The 14,345-nt window shown below is 49.1% G+C and overlaps 1 protein-coding gene across 1 annotated transcript in view; it reads left to right on the top strand.

Moving 5' to 3' along the window:
• Positions 1 to 14,345, top strand: part of KIF12 (kinesin family member 12) — a 496,125-nt gene that overhangs the window by 461,911 nt on the left and 19,869 nt on the right. The window contains exon 21 of the mRNA XM_086955175.1: positions 10,956 to 11,104. Within this exon, the coding sequence (XP_086811301.1) occupies positions 10,956 to 11,104 (149 nt within the window). The remainder of the gene's footprint in view (positions 1 to 10,955; positions 11,105 to 14,345) is intronic.

Below are 14,345 nucleotides of genomic sequence, written 5' to 3'. Positions count from 1 at the left end.
GACACCACCACATCACTCTGTGACACCACCACATCACTCAGGGGCACCACCACCACCTCACTATAATACACCACCACGTCACTCTGGGACACCACCACATCACTCAGGGACACCCCCACATCACTCAGGGGCACCACCACATCACTCAGGGACACCACTGCATCACTCAGGGAAACCACCCCATCACTCAGGAACACCACCACATCACTCAAGGACACCACCGCATCACTCAGGGGCACCACCGCATCACTCTGGGACACCACCACATCACTGAGGGACACCACTGCATCACTCAGGGACACCACTGCATCACTCGGGGACACCACCGCATCACTCAGGGACACCACCGCATCACTCAGGGGCACCACCACGTCACTCTGGGGCATCACCACATCACTCAGGGACACCACCGCATCACTCAGGGACACCACCACATCACTCTGTGACACCACCACATCACTCAGGGGCACCACCACCACCTCACTATAATACACCACCACATCACTCTGGGACACCACCACATCACTCAGGGACACCACCACATCACTCAGGGGCACCACCACATCACTCAGGGACACCACTGCATCACTCAGGGACACCACCCCATCACTCAGGAACACCACCCCATCACTCAGGGACACCACTGCATCACTCAGGGGCACCACCGCATCACTCTGGGACACCACCACATCACTGGGGGACACCACCACATCACTCAGGGACACCACTGCATCACTCGGGGACACCACCGCATCACTCAGGGACACCACCGCATCACTCAGGGGCACCACCACGTCACTCTGGGGCATCACCACATCACTCAGGGACACAGCCACATCACTCAGGGACACCACTGCATCACTTAGGACACCACTGCATCACTCGGGGACACCACCACATCACTCAGGAACACCACTGCATCACTCACAGACACCACCACATCACTGAGGGACACCACCACATCACTCAGGGACACTACCACATCACTCGGGAACACCACCACATCACTCACAGACACCAAAACATCACTCAGGGACACCACCGCATCACTCAGGGGCACCACCACATCACTCTGGGACACCACCACATCACTCAAGGACACCACCACATCACTCTGGGACATCACCACATCACTCGGGGGCACCACCACATCACTCAGGGACACCACTACATCACTCGGGGACACCACCACATCACTCAGGGACACCACCACATCCCTCTGGGTCACCACCAAGTCACTCAGGGTCACCACCACATCACTAGGGGACACCACCACATCACTCGGGGACACCACCACATCACTCGGGGACACCACCACATCACTCTGGGTCACCACCACATCACTCAGGGACACCACCACATCACTCAGGGACACTACCACATCACTCGGGAACACCGCCACATCACTCACAGACACCACCACATCACTCAGGGACACCACCACATCACTCAGGAACACCAAAACATCACTCAGGGACACCACCGCATCACTCAGGGGCACCACCACATCACTCTGGGACACCACCACATCACTTAGGGACACCACCACATCACTCTGGGACATCACCACATCACTCCGGGACACCAACACATTACTCGGGGGCACCACCACATCACTCAGGGACTCCACCACATCACTCTGGGACACCACCACATCACTCGGGGACACCACCACATCCCTCTGGGTCACCACCACGTCACTCAGGGTCACCACCACATCACTCGGGGACACCACCACATCACTCGGGGACACCACCACATCACTCGGGGACACCACCACATCACTCGGGGACACCACCACATCACTCTGGGTCACCACCACATCACTCAGGGTCACCACCACATCACTCTGGGACACCACCACATCACTCGGGGACACCACCACATAACTCTGGGACACCACCACATCACTCTGGGACACCACCACATCACTCAGGGACACCACCACATCACTCAGGGACATCACCACATCACTCTGGGACACCACCACATCACTCGGGGGCACCACCACATCACTCAGGGACACCACCCCATCACTCAGGAACACCACCCCATCACTCAGGGACACCACTGCATCACTCAGGGGCACCACCGCATCACTCTGGGACACCACCACATCACTGGGGGACACCACCGCATCACTCAGGGGCACCACCACGTCACTCTGGGGCATCACCACATCACTCAGGGACACAGCCACATCACTCAGGGACACCACTGCATCACTTAGGACACCACTGCATCACTCGGGGACACCACCACATCACTCAGGAACACCACTGCATCACTCACAGACACCACCACATCACTGAGGGACACCACCACATCACTCAGGGACACTACCACATCACTCGGGAACACCACCACATCACTCACAGACACCAAAACATCACTCAGGGACACCACCGCATCACTCAGGGGCACCACCACATCACTCTGGGACACCACCACATCACTCAAGGACACCACCACATCACTCTGGGACATCACCACATCACTCGGGGGCACCACCACATCACTCAGGGACACCACTACATCACTCGGGGACACCACCACATCACTCACAGACACCACCGCATCACTCAGGGGCACCACCACATCACTCAGGGGCACCACCACATCACTCAGCCCAACCACATCATCACTCAGCACCACAACAGTACTGTCCTTGCTTGCTTCCAACAAGCATTGCCATAGCCAATAAGACTCGCATTAGGAAAGTGTAAGCTATTGGCTTTGTGAATGACAATGCTATTAATTTATATATTTTCAAAGCCAACACATATTAAAAAAGTGTCATTTACAATACCAATAGCTCACACTTTCCTAATGCGAGACCTATTGCATTGCAAATGCTTGTTGGTACAGGGGGCCGGTTTTGCAATATTGCCTCCTGAACTAAAAGCAGCAGCAGGGTTACCCACCGACCACACCCTCCCTCCCCCCCCGCCCCGCACATCCCCCAGGATGGTCAGACCTAATTGCCAGGGCCAGTTTGCATTCCCATGTCCAGGCCCTGTTGGTGTCAGGGTGGAGGGCAACAGGTGGCTGTATTTCCTCCATCTGACATGTCAAGAAAAGAAAAGGAAAACATACAGTACAGCTGGTTCCACTGCAGGACAGGCACATACCTATGATTTCCATGTGCTGCAGTTAACTGCTTTGTTGATGGATGTCTGTTGGAAGGCAGCTTGAGATAAGTTAGATGTGTAGGCCTTGCAGCGAGCTATGAGTTAGGTGAAGTCATCAAGGACATTTGGCCCCGTCTATGTTTTTTGCCCTGTCTTTGTATGGGGCGCATGTTCTCAGAGAGTTCTTGGGAGAAGAACGGTTTGGAATGTTTTTGCAAGGAAGATCGTATTTTCGGAGGTGTGTAGAAGTCTACGTGGTTATTCAATAGTGTTTGTATTTGTTCAGGTGAGTGTTTATGGGGGTTGAGATGTCGATAACTCCATTTTGCAGGGAATCCATGGAAAAGTCTTTGAGGGACCAGTAGGTCTGTTACTTTTCTTTTTGGTCAGTTGTGGTACATAGATGTGAAAAAGGGGACGGTATAGTAGCCAGTTATTCTCACACTTCACAGAACTGATCTCCTGTTGTAATTTCGTTATCCCTGCCAGTAAATGAGACAGCATAGTGCCAGAATCAATTACTAAGAATGGATGATAATATTGGCTATGCATTCTGTCAGAGAGCACTAACCTTATATTCGGGATTTTACATTGTTGAGGACTCTAGTTTTCTGCCACCTGCGACCTCTCGGTAGGCAACGTAAACAGCGCTCGACTTAGGCTTACTTCCACAGTCTTTTATAAGATCACCTCATCTTCCGCGCACATACAAACAAACCATGCATGTCTTTTTTCTCTCTTTTTTTATTATATGGGTCCTCGTACACTGCCTAATTGCACAGGCTGTGAAGCTTCTGTGACTATTCTGGAGTGGTGTGGCTCACTGGTTAGAGGCGGCAGAACTGGAAGCAGAGGACGGCCTGGGACCAGGGTTCAATTCCCGACGCGGCAGGGTCGTGGACCAGGGTCAACGGACTCGATAATTCTCTCCTCAGTGCCTATTCTAACCTGGGATCACACTCGGCAACTCTGGGCATTAGCTTGCCTCATCTCCACAACGGCCCCCCACAAACGCCGGGGATGCCTGGTTTCACCTTGGAGATACCCAGTAGGGACCTTCTCACACGGAAAGCCAGGACGGGTTCCCCAGCAGTCCTTTAGCGCCAGGACGCCTCCGGGTAGCAGTCACAAGACACACACATTTACATTTACATTTCATTTACATTTACATTCTCTTCCAACTGAGACCAGACTACTAATACTTTTGACTTTTCTGAACAGCGTTCAGATAAGCGATCATTCAACTAAACAACACATTCTATGATCTCAGCACACTTAGTAGGAGGATTAACCACTTGTGCCAAGACATCCTTCAATAAATTTTGACATATTATGGATGAGTCAGTGGGAGGTCGACTCAGGAGAGCCCGACGCACAGATGGAGAGGGCGGGGTCTCCCATACCTGAGTTGTTACCGGGTGAGGTGAGGTTTTGACCTCATACAAGACAGGTGTGAAGAACATTCTGCTTGTACTGAGGAACGATCATGTAGAAAGTTGTACTTTATGACAACTTTACACACTTAAATGTCCTATGACCAAATTGGTAATGCAGTAGCAATTTATTGTTTAGGTCCTGAAGAAAGCCTGGGCAAGAGGCCTATTTGGCTGAAACTTGTTGACCATATTGTGAAGCGGCCTATGTGTTCAAAGCTGCTTCTGCACTATTTTAATGCAGGATTGGCAGAGATATTTGTATTAAAAGTAGTTTTTCTCTTCCAAATCCTTTTTAACTTCACTCACATGCACTGCACTTATAATTCCATCACCCAAAGCATTTAATATTCACTTTTGAAGCCTGCTCCTAGGTGACCAAATGGTCTCTCTCTTTTTCGCTTTCACTTCATCCTGTCGTGATTTCTGTGACCTGTTCGAAATCCGATCCACATGACCCTCCTCTGTGATCTAGAGGGGTAGTGGTAGGAAGAAAGGATATCCAAATGATGACCTGACCTCTCTTGGTAGTCGATGGAAATCTGATTAGTTCGTAAAGGTCTTTGTTTTATGCTTTTTGGTATTCTTGGGTGTTGGCACTGTTTGCATGATTTGATAATCCAGTTCTTGCTCCCTTTCTATAGACCACCAGATTTATTTGTTGTTGTTATTAGTGATCATTTCTCTCTACCAATGAATGATAAAAGTTGCCACATTCCCACTTCCCTTTGACAAAACAAAAGAATCCCTAGTTTAATCATCAAGGAAGTTCATAGGAGTGCAAAGAATGATAAAGCAATAACACAAACGTCTTTTGGTTAAGTATGGGTGAAATTTGCGAATTCGCAGTCTGCGAATTCGAGCTAAATGGCAAAAAAAATCAGCGAGTTCGCGAATTTTCCCGCGAACTCGCAGATTTTTGTGCCATTTGCACAAATATGTGACCAAGTGTACCTGTAACTTTGCCAGCGCACCAAAAGGCGCTGAGGTCCCTTGAGTGAGCTGGCCATTATAGTGGGGACGGGCAGGAAGACGTTTCATACCGCTAGTGTGTGGTGGACGGGGCCAAACAGGCGGGGCTTCTATGCGAGTACACATACATCTTGTTTATAAAGGGTCAGAGACCAAGCAGAGCAGCAGATGAGGAGAAAGCAGCCCTGGTCACAGGAGCTACACGGGGATGGCGCTCGGGAAACTCATGGATACAAAAATACGTTTGGCACAGGACCCCAGAATCCTTCAGATGTCCAAGATAGATCTGCTGCGCGTGTTGGTACAAAGCCATTCTGATCCTGCTCAGTGGGTTCAGGCGCATGCAGCTGCTGCTGCTGGACAATGTCCCATCTTATACTAAACTGCCCCGTACAGGCATATGCTGGCGCTGGGCAGTAGGGTGCAGTGGCATGTGGGTGCTCCATGCCTGGTACATGCGCATACCGGTGCCAGTGGGGGACACGTGTTTATTGGTGCTGTGTAGCAAGTTATGACTTTATATTTTGTCTGCACCAGACGGTGGTACCACCTACACGGATCAGGAGCATCCAGGCACCAGACTTCATGGTGCAAGAGCATAATGGTGCTGTGCGGTACGGGTATATATTTGTACTGGGGGCAGGGGGGCACTTAGCACAATGTGTGCTCACACCCAGAGGGCTCCCAGGCAATTTAGCACAAATGATTTTCACACTGAGAGGGCTCCGGGGCAGTTGTTATTGTTAACTTGGTCTTTTATAGCGCCAAATCACCACCAGGTCTCTAGGCGCTTAAAACAAACAGCAGCAACAATACATGAAACTAGGATGATCAGGGGAAATTATAATAAGAGTTATTTAACTAGATCAAGTGCCTTCTTAAATAACAAAGTTTTTAACTGCTTCCTGAACCTCAGAAGATTTGTTTCTTTCCGAAGTGACTCTGGCAAATTGTTCGAAAACTGAGGAACCAGAACCGAGAAAGATCTTCCGCCTTTGGTTTTTAACTTATAGCGGGGAGAAACCAAGAGCTGAGCTTCCGCGGAACGTAGATCTCGCCTAGGGATGTATAACTCCAAGCGTTCTTTGATGTACGCTGGAGCTTGCCCATAGATGGCTTTATGGGCAGTACACATACTCTTAAACTCCGCTCTCTGTTCAACGGGAAGCCAATGTAACTTAAGTAGTAGGTCAGTGGCATGAGTTTTCCTGGGTACCTTGAAGATTAGACGAGCTGCATCATTCAGGACTACCTGTAGTCGGTGAATCAGAAATTTAGGTAAACCAAGATACAAGGCATTCCCGTAGTCTAGTCTCGACACAATGGTGGCCGAGACTACCATACGGAGTGCGGAAGAGGAAAGGAGAGGGGCCAGCTTCCGTAGCTGTCGAATCAGGCCGGAACACATCCCTACCACTGAGGAAATCTGACTGGTCATGGACAGTTCGTTATCGATCTTGATTCCGAGGCTTTTTACATTATCACTCGGTATCGGTGAGGGGCCTAATTCCTGGGGCCAGTAACGGTCACTCCACGGCGAGGCTTGGGTAGAGACCACTAGTACCTCAGTATTCTCTGAGTTTATTTTTAATAGGTTGGCCGTCATCCAGCCAACCGTATGCCTGAGTATATTCTGGGCGCTAGTTTGTGCCGAGATCGTATTGTCAATACTCAGCAATAGCTGGGTGTCGTCCGCATAATTAAATACACAACAACCCATTTTAACTAGTGAGTCAATCAATGGCTGAAGGTACAGATTAAAAAGGAGTAGGGATAATGCAGAGCCCTGCGGGACTCCGCATTCCAGAAAGCCCACTTTAGAGGTGACATCTCCCAGTTGGATTCTCTGGGTCCTACCCGTTAAGAAAGATTGGAGCCATTGGTAGGCCTGACCCCTTATCCCAAATTCATCCAGTCTGTCCAATAGCAGGGAATGGCTGACAGTATCGAACGCTGCCGATAGATCTAAAAGTATCAGGGCGCTCGGTTTCTTCCTATCAGCCATTCCTCTCAGCTCATCCAGCACCGAGAGCATCACCAACTCGGTGCTGTGATGTGCCCGAAATCCCGCCTGTCTCTCCTGGAGCAGATGTTGTGACTCCAGGAAGGAGGAAAGGGACTTCAGCACATGTTGCTCTAAATTTTTGGACAGAAAGGGCAGCTGGGAGATCGGCCTATAGTTCTTTAGGATGGCCGGATCGGCTCCTGGTTTCTTTAACAGAGGTCTCACCCGAGCCTCCTTGAGGCTAGATGGTAATTGACCCGTCTCCATTGATTTGTTGAGGATGGAGATAATCTGATTTTCCAGAATGGGTCGTGCTAAACAGAATACCTTAGGAGGACATGGATCTGCTGGAGAGCCTGATTTAATGTTCTTCATAATTTGTTCAAGACTTAACGGGTCGAGTGCAGGGAACTTAGAGATATATACTTCAGGGGAGGATTGAGCTTCCTGTGGAGGGCAGGAGTCCTTCAAAGTACTGCTCTTAATTTCAGAAAGGATGATATCCACCTTCTCGAGAAAGAAACTTTGAAAACTGTCGGCAGTTATAGTTGTTTCCGATGTTTCTGTTTTTTTACTTAATTCGGTTAGGATTTTAAATGTTTCCTTCTGAACATTGTCTGCTTGACTTATACGACTTTCGTAAAAATCTGCTTTTGTTGCAGTGATCAATTTCTTGTATAACTTAAGTGCAGTTCTATAATGTTCTTTATCTATCCCATCCTTAGTTCTCCTCCAAGTTCTTTCTAAGCACCTGAGTTTCTTTTTATGGTCTCTCAAGAGTGGGGTGAACCATGGGGCACCTTTTTCTATTCCTTTTACTTTTTGTAATTTCTCCGGAGCTATCTGGTCAATTGCTTGAGTCAGCAGCACGGGGGCTCACACCAACTGGGCCCCGGGGCAGTTCAGTAGCGTGTGGGCTCACAACCCCTGGGAAGCTCAGCAGCTCGGGGGCTCACACCCACAGGGCTCCCGGGCAGTTTAGCAGCGCCACCCTCTGGTTCATCACTGCCACCCTCTGGTTCACCACTGTCACCCTTTGGTTTATCACTGTCACCCTCTAGTTCACCACTGCCACCCTCTGGTTCATCACTGTCACCCTCTGGTTCACCACTGACACCCTCTGGTTCACCACTGTCACCCTTTGGTTTATCACTGTCACCCTCTAGTTCACCACTGCCACCCTCTGGTTCATCACTGTCACCCTCTGGTTCATCACTGCCACCCTCTGGTTCATCACAGCACCCTCTGGTTCACCACTGCCACCCTCTGGTTCATCCCTGCCACCCTCTGGATCATCACTGTCACCCTCTGGTTCATCACTGCCGCCCTCTGGTTCACCACTGCCACCCTCTGGGTCATCACTGCCACACTCTGGTTCACCACTGCCACCCTCTGGTTCATCACTGTCACCCTCTGGTTCATCACTGCCACCCTCTGGTTCACAACTGCCACCCTCTGGTTCATCACTGTCACCCTCTGGTTCATCACTGCCACCCTCTGCTTCATCACAGCATCCTCTGGTTCACCACTGCCACCCGCTGGTTCACCACTGCCACCCTCTGGTTCATCACTGCCACCCTCTGGATCATCACTGCCACCCTCTGGTTCATCATTGCCACCCTTTGGTTCACCACTGCCACCCTCTGGATCATCACTACCACCCTCTGGTTCATCACCGTCACCCTCTGGTTCATCACTGTCACCCTCTGGTTCATCACTGCCACCCTCTGGTTCATCACTGCCACCCTCTGGTTCATCACAGCACCCTCTGGTTCACCACTGCCACCCTCTGGTTCACCACTGCCACCCTCTGGTTCATCACAGCACCCTCTGGTTCACAACTGCACCTTCTGTTTCATCACAGCACCCACTGGTTCACCACTGTAGATTATGGGGAGAAAGCACATCTGCCCAGCCTCAACCGGGGGCTGGTTAATGTGTTACTGAATTTGAGCTTCAAGTCCGGCACCGGCTTCCTTATCTGTAAGTGCTTCCTGCTGTGGCTTAATTTTTGTGACAGCCTGGAGCATTGTGCCATACTTGTAACTATTCTCTGACCCTGCTTCAAGGGTCAGAGCAGGGTCAGAGAATAGTTGCAAGTAGGCAACAACTCTGGAGGCGCCGCTCAGGAAGCACTTACAGGGTTACAGCAGGTGCCCAAGTTGAAGTTAATTTCTTTGTAACCATTTTGTAAATGGTTACAAAGAAATTAGCTTCAACTTGGGCACCTGCTGTAACCCTGTAAGTGCTTCATGTATTTCAGTTTTTGAAAATCCGTCCCGCACGCGATTTGTTTGATTTTTCTGCAATTTCGCGAGATTCGTGGACCGCGAAATTGTAGAAAATCCGCAAATTCCGCGAACGGAACGGATTTTACACCCATACTTACTTTTGGTCTCCAGAAAATCTTTCGGGATGTGTTTAGGGCATGTTTGGAGTCTCCACAGAACAGAAATGAGCAAAGAACTTGAGGGCGAATGTACTCATATGATGGTTTTAAAAAGCGGTTGCAAAATGAACACTGACATTTTTTAACCAGTATTATATTTTGCAACCCGAGTTATGTACTAAAAGGTCAGATCTCAAAATAGGAGGTTGCAGAATGTCCATACCTTAATAATATTTATTAGGGAGATTACAATGTGCGACCCATGGCAGTTGACTACATCACAGGCATGGTGGCTTGCAAGGGACAGTAAAAAAACATCCCTGTGTGTTGCTCTCCAAAACAGAAACTTTTCTGAACCAAGGAACCAGTTCAACTCTAAAAATAACAGTTTTGGAAAACTTCATTGAGAGATGGACCCCCAAAGCTGCCACCCTGAATGCCAAAGGGTAAGTAGTCCGAAGGCACCCCCTGGTCTCGGCAAATCAGTTACCACCGCAACTTGGGAGTTGGTAACTGATCAACGATCAATCAGGATTACAGTCACAAATTTTTGATACATTCCATACAGGCTCACAATTTAGAAGGAACGCTCCTTACATCCCCCTTTCAAATTGCGATTCTGCGTCTAGCAGAAACCCCTTTTTCCGAAACTTGTCTGAATTGCAAAGTGGGGTTAGTACATATGAAAAAGGGTTTTTGTGGTCGCACACCCTGGGAATTTGAGAATCTCGAGGTTTGCGAATGCAGAAATCCTTAGTACATACGGCCCTTAGGTCTCATAAGGAATCATCGTTCTTGCACTCTGTGGGCAAAGCATTTGACTACCATCTTTCATCTCTGATTTACACTTACTACGAGGCTCTTCTTTTACTCCAATTCATTCTGAATGTGGAGCCTCGTTTTCAGACTTCACTGAACTGATCTTAGGTTGTAATTTAGTTATAACTTCTAATATCTGAACATAAGTCTCTTCAACTGACATCATGACGTCTCTTCAGCCTGACATGCTTTTCGTTTCTCCCCAGATTTTGCCAGACCTGCCCCCATTAGAGATTTTTACAGGTGACAACAGTGGTCAGCCCCAGCATAATGACCTGGACCCCACACAAGGCCCACAGACACACCGCTCAGCTCCTCATCGCAGTCGGCAACAGCAACCAGCCTTAAAGACAAAGTAAGTGTGGTTGCTCAGAGGATTGACAGTGAATGTTTATACTCTCATAGTCCTATAGGTGAACACCAGTGCAACAGTGTCATTCCAGAATCTGCATCAGCAGGTTGACTAGTTACAAGAAATATCAAGTGTCAGGTGCTTCATTTAGTATGTGGGAGGCACTGTATCTGCTGGTGCCACTATATGCCTAGAAACACAATGTTTTCAATGGGAACTGGTGTGAAGCGCATCTCTCATTGTTGACAGTTTGTTTCTGTGTTTTTGTGGTCAGTATGCAGGAGCGGTCCATGCAGGTAATCGAGGTGGGGCGGGGTGGGGAGAGAGTCAACCGACAACAAGGAGGGAAAATTAAATTTAAAAGAAGGAAACCACTTACCTTGCGCTTGCCCCATCACGACTCAGCGATGTAGCGAGCGCAAGGTAAGTGGTTTTCTTTTTGCTAAATTTAATTTTCCCTCCTTGACATCTGTCAACTGCTCTTGTCAATACGATTCAGTTTTTGATGTCTGTGTGTGTGCTTCTATGATTAGCTAAAATACCACATCTTATTGTCAGTGTGTATATGCTTCTGTGTTCAATAAGAAATAACACAAGCTCTCTGAGTGGATATTTTGCTAGTACATCGGGACACCTCTTTGACTGTTTAGGAGTATTAGCCTGATTCACAAAGGTAACTTGTACTTTTGAGCTTGTTTGAACTTTGTAAGTTTACTATTTTAGGTTTCCACAAACTCCGAGTGAAAACTTACAATATAAGTGTAAGTTACTTGTCTCCAACCCCTGAGTATTGCAATTGGCTTATTCTTGTATGCGTAGGTGACGTCTCTCCCCAGCAGTAGCGTAACAAAACTTGATGGGGCCCCTCTGCAAAGTACTTGTTGGGGACCCCCCATGCTCCAGAACCAGTCAAGAGGTCTCAGCTGCTGCCCGTGCACAGTGCTGATGGAATCCTCGTAGAGCTCGGGCCCCTGCCGCAACCCGGGGTCTATTACTAAATCCCTCGTATTCCTCTTAAATGCTATCATCTTTTGTAATAAGTCTGCTCCTGTGGCCCTCTCACAGTTACCACTAAAACCTATACTTACAGGTGCAGAGAATCCACAGACAGGGGTAAGAACTCAGCATATATAGGTATAGGTATTGCAGAGGTGTAAAACTCTGGTTGTAGTTTGTGAATTGCAATTTGTAGTACATTTTGTACTACTACAAAACGTACTACAAGGTGCAGTTTGTGAGCAGGGCCATATGTTTTTTAGCCAGTGAAGGGCACCTCACTTATCAGCACAGTATGTTTCTGTGGTGACATGGGCATCCGCAGAAATGTTTCCAGGGGAGGGGGTGGGGTGTAACATTTTAACTTCATCACCATCCTCTGACATGATTGAGCACAAGTATTAAATACATTTAATAAAAATCTAATAAGTCAAAGAGCTTAAATAAACAAAGAAACCCATAGGAGAAACAGAAAAATCTTGTGAGGTGCCACAGCAGACAACCTGGCAACTACAATAAAACAGAGAGAAAAACTAGAAATGCCAGAAAAAAAATCAGGTTGATGTGGTTCTAGAGCATGGGTACTCACAAACTTTCTCTCGGGGGGGGGGGTCACATTTACAGTGTGTTTTGTGGCTGAGGGCTGCACCGGTGGGGGACGGGTCAGTGGGGAAGGGGGTTGGGGCAAGAGCAACTAAAAAACTATGACCATGAGGTTGAACGTTCGCTCCATCTATCTCTCTTCTCTCCCTCTCTCCGTCTCCCTCCCCTCTCTCTCCCTCCTCCCTCTGTCTCCCTCTCTCTTTGTCTCCCTCTTTGTCTCCCTCCCTCTGTCTCCCTCTCGCTCCCTCTGTCTCCCTCCCTCGTTCTCCCTCTCTCTCTGTCTCCCTCTCTCTCTGTCTCCCTCCTTCTTCCTCTCTCTGTCTCCCTCTCTCTCTCTCTCTTCTGTCTCCCTCCCTCTCTCTCCCTCTGTCACCCTCTGTCTCCCCCCCTCTCTAATTATCCCTCCGTCTCCCTCTCTGTCTGTCTTAGTCCCTGCCTCTATCTGTCTGTCCTTGTCTCTGCCTCTATCTGCCTGTCCCTGTCTCTGTCAGTCCCTGTCTATTTCTGTTTCCCTCCCTCTGTCTCCCTCTCAGTCTCTCTCTGCCTGTCTGCCCCTGTCTCTGCCTCCATCTGTCTCTGTCTGTCTCTATTTCTATCTGTCTCCCTCCCTCCCTCTCTCTATCTCCATCCCTCTGTCTCCCTCTCTCTCTCTCTCTCTCCCTCTGTCTCATTCACACTGTCCGTCTCCCTCTCTCTGGCTCCCTCTCTCTGTCTCTCTCCCTGTCTCTCCCTCTGTCTGTCTCCCTCCCTCTTCCTCCCTCCCCCTCTCTCTCTCTCTGTCTCCCTCCGTGTCTCCCTCCCTCTGTCTCTCTCCCCTCTGTCTCCTTCTCTGTCTCCCTCCCTGTCTCCCTCTCTCTGTCTCCCTCTCTCTCCGTCTCCCTCTCTTTTAATCTCTCTCTGTCTCCCTCCCTCTATCTGTCTCTCTCCCTCTGTCTCCCTCTATCTATCTCCCTGTCTGTCTCCCTCCCTCCGTCGCCCCTCCCTCTGTCTGTCGCCCTCTGTCTCCCTCACTCTGTCTCCTTCCCTCTGTCTTCCAGTAAATCAACTGCAGCTCTGAAGCCCAATCAATCATTACACAGAAGCCATTTATTTCAGGATCTATTCATAGATATGTGATCCTAGTACATTAATAAATCACTGGATGCATTTTTAATAATCCTTCACCTATCAAAGTGTTTTATGTTAAAGAAGAGCAGATCTGATCAACTAATTGGTCTTTTTAATGAGAGAAAACGGCCTGAAAGAACAAAAGGAAGGTGACTTGGAAAGCTCCGGCCTGCTTCTGTGTAAAGATGCTGTGCGGTCTGTGCATTGCCCACACCGTGAACCCATGTGGATGCTGTCATTGCAGTGAAGCATGCCAGTGAATCCCCCCCCCCCCCACCGCTTGCTGCAGGCACGTAACATGGCCACTTCAAAACTCGTCTGCAGCGTTCCCTTGTTCAGGTCTGCGTTTCTGCACACTGCATCCTGCCACAGCACCATGGACGGCATTTATGGGTATCCAGGGGCCGCGGCTGGGACCCCTGGCTCGTGCCTTTCAACCCATAACACTGCCATAGCGACATCTGGCCTGACAGATCACAAAGAGTGAGTGAGGGAGGGAGACAAACAGACTGGGAGTCTTTAACATACCATTTACTTG

Source organism: Lissotriton vulgaris, chromosome 2_1 (genome assembly GCF_964263255.1).
Source record: "Lissotriton vulgaris chromosome 2_1, aLisVul1.2, whole genome shotgun sequence".
NCBI classification, from domain to species: Eukaryota; Metazoa; Chordata; class Amphibia; order Caudata; family Salamandridae; genus Lissotriton; species Lissotriton vulgaris.
This window is presented reverse-complemented; position numbering and strand designations above follow the sequence as displayed.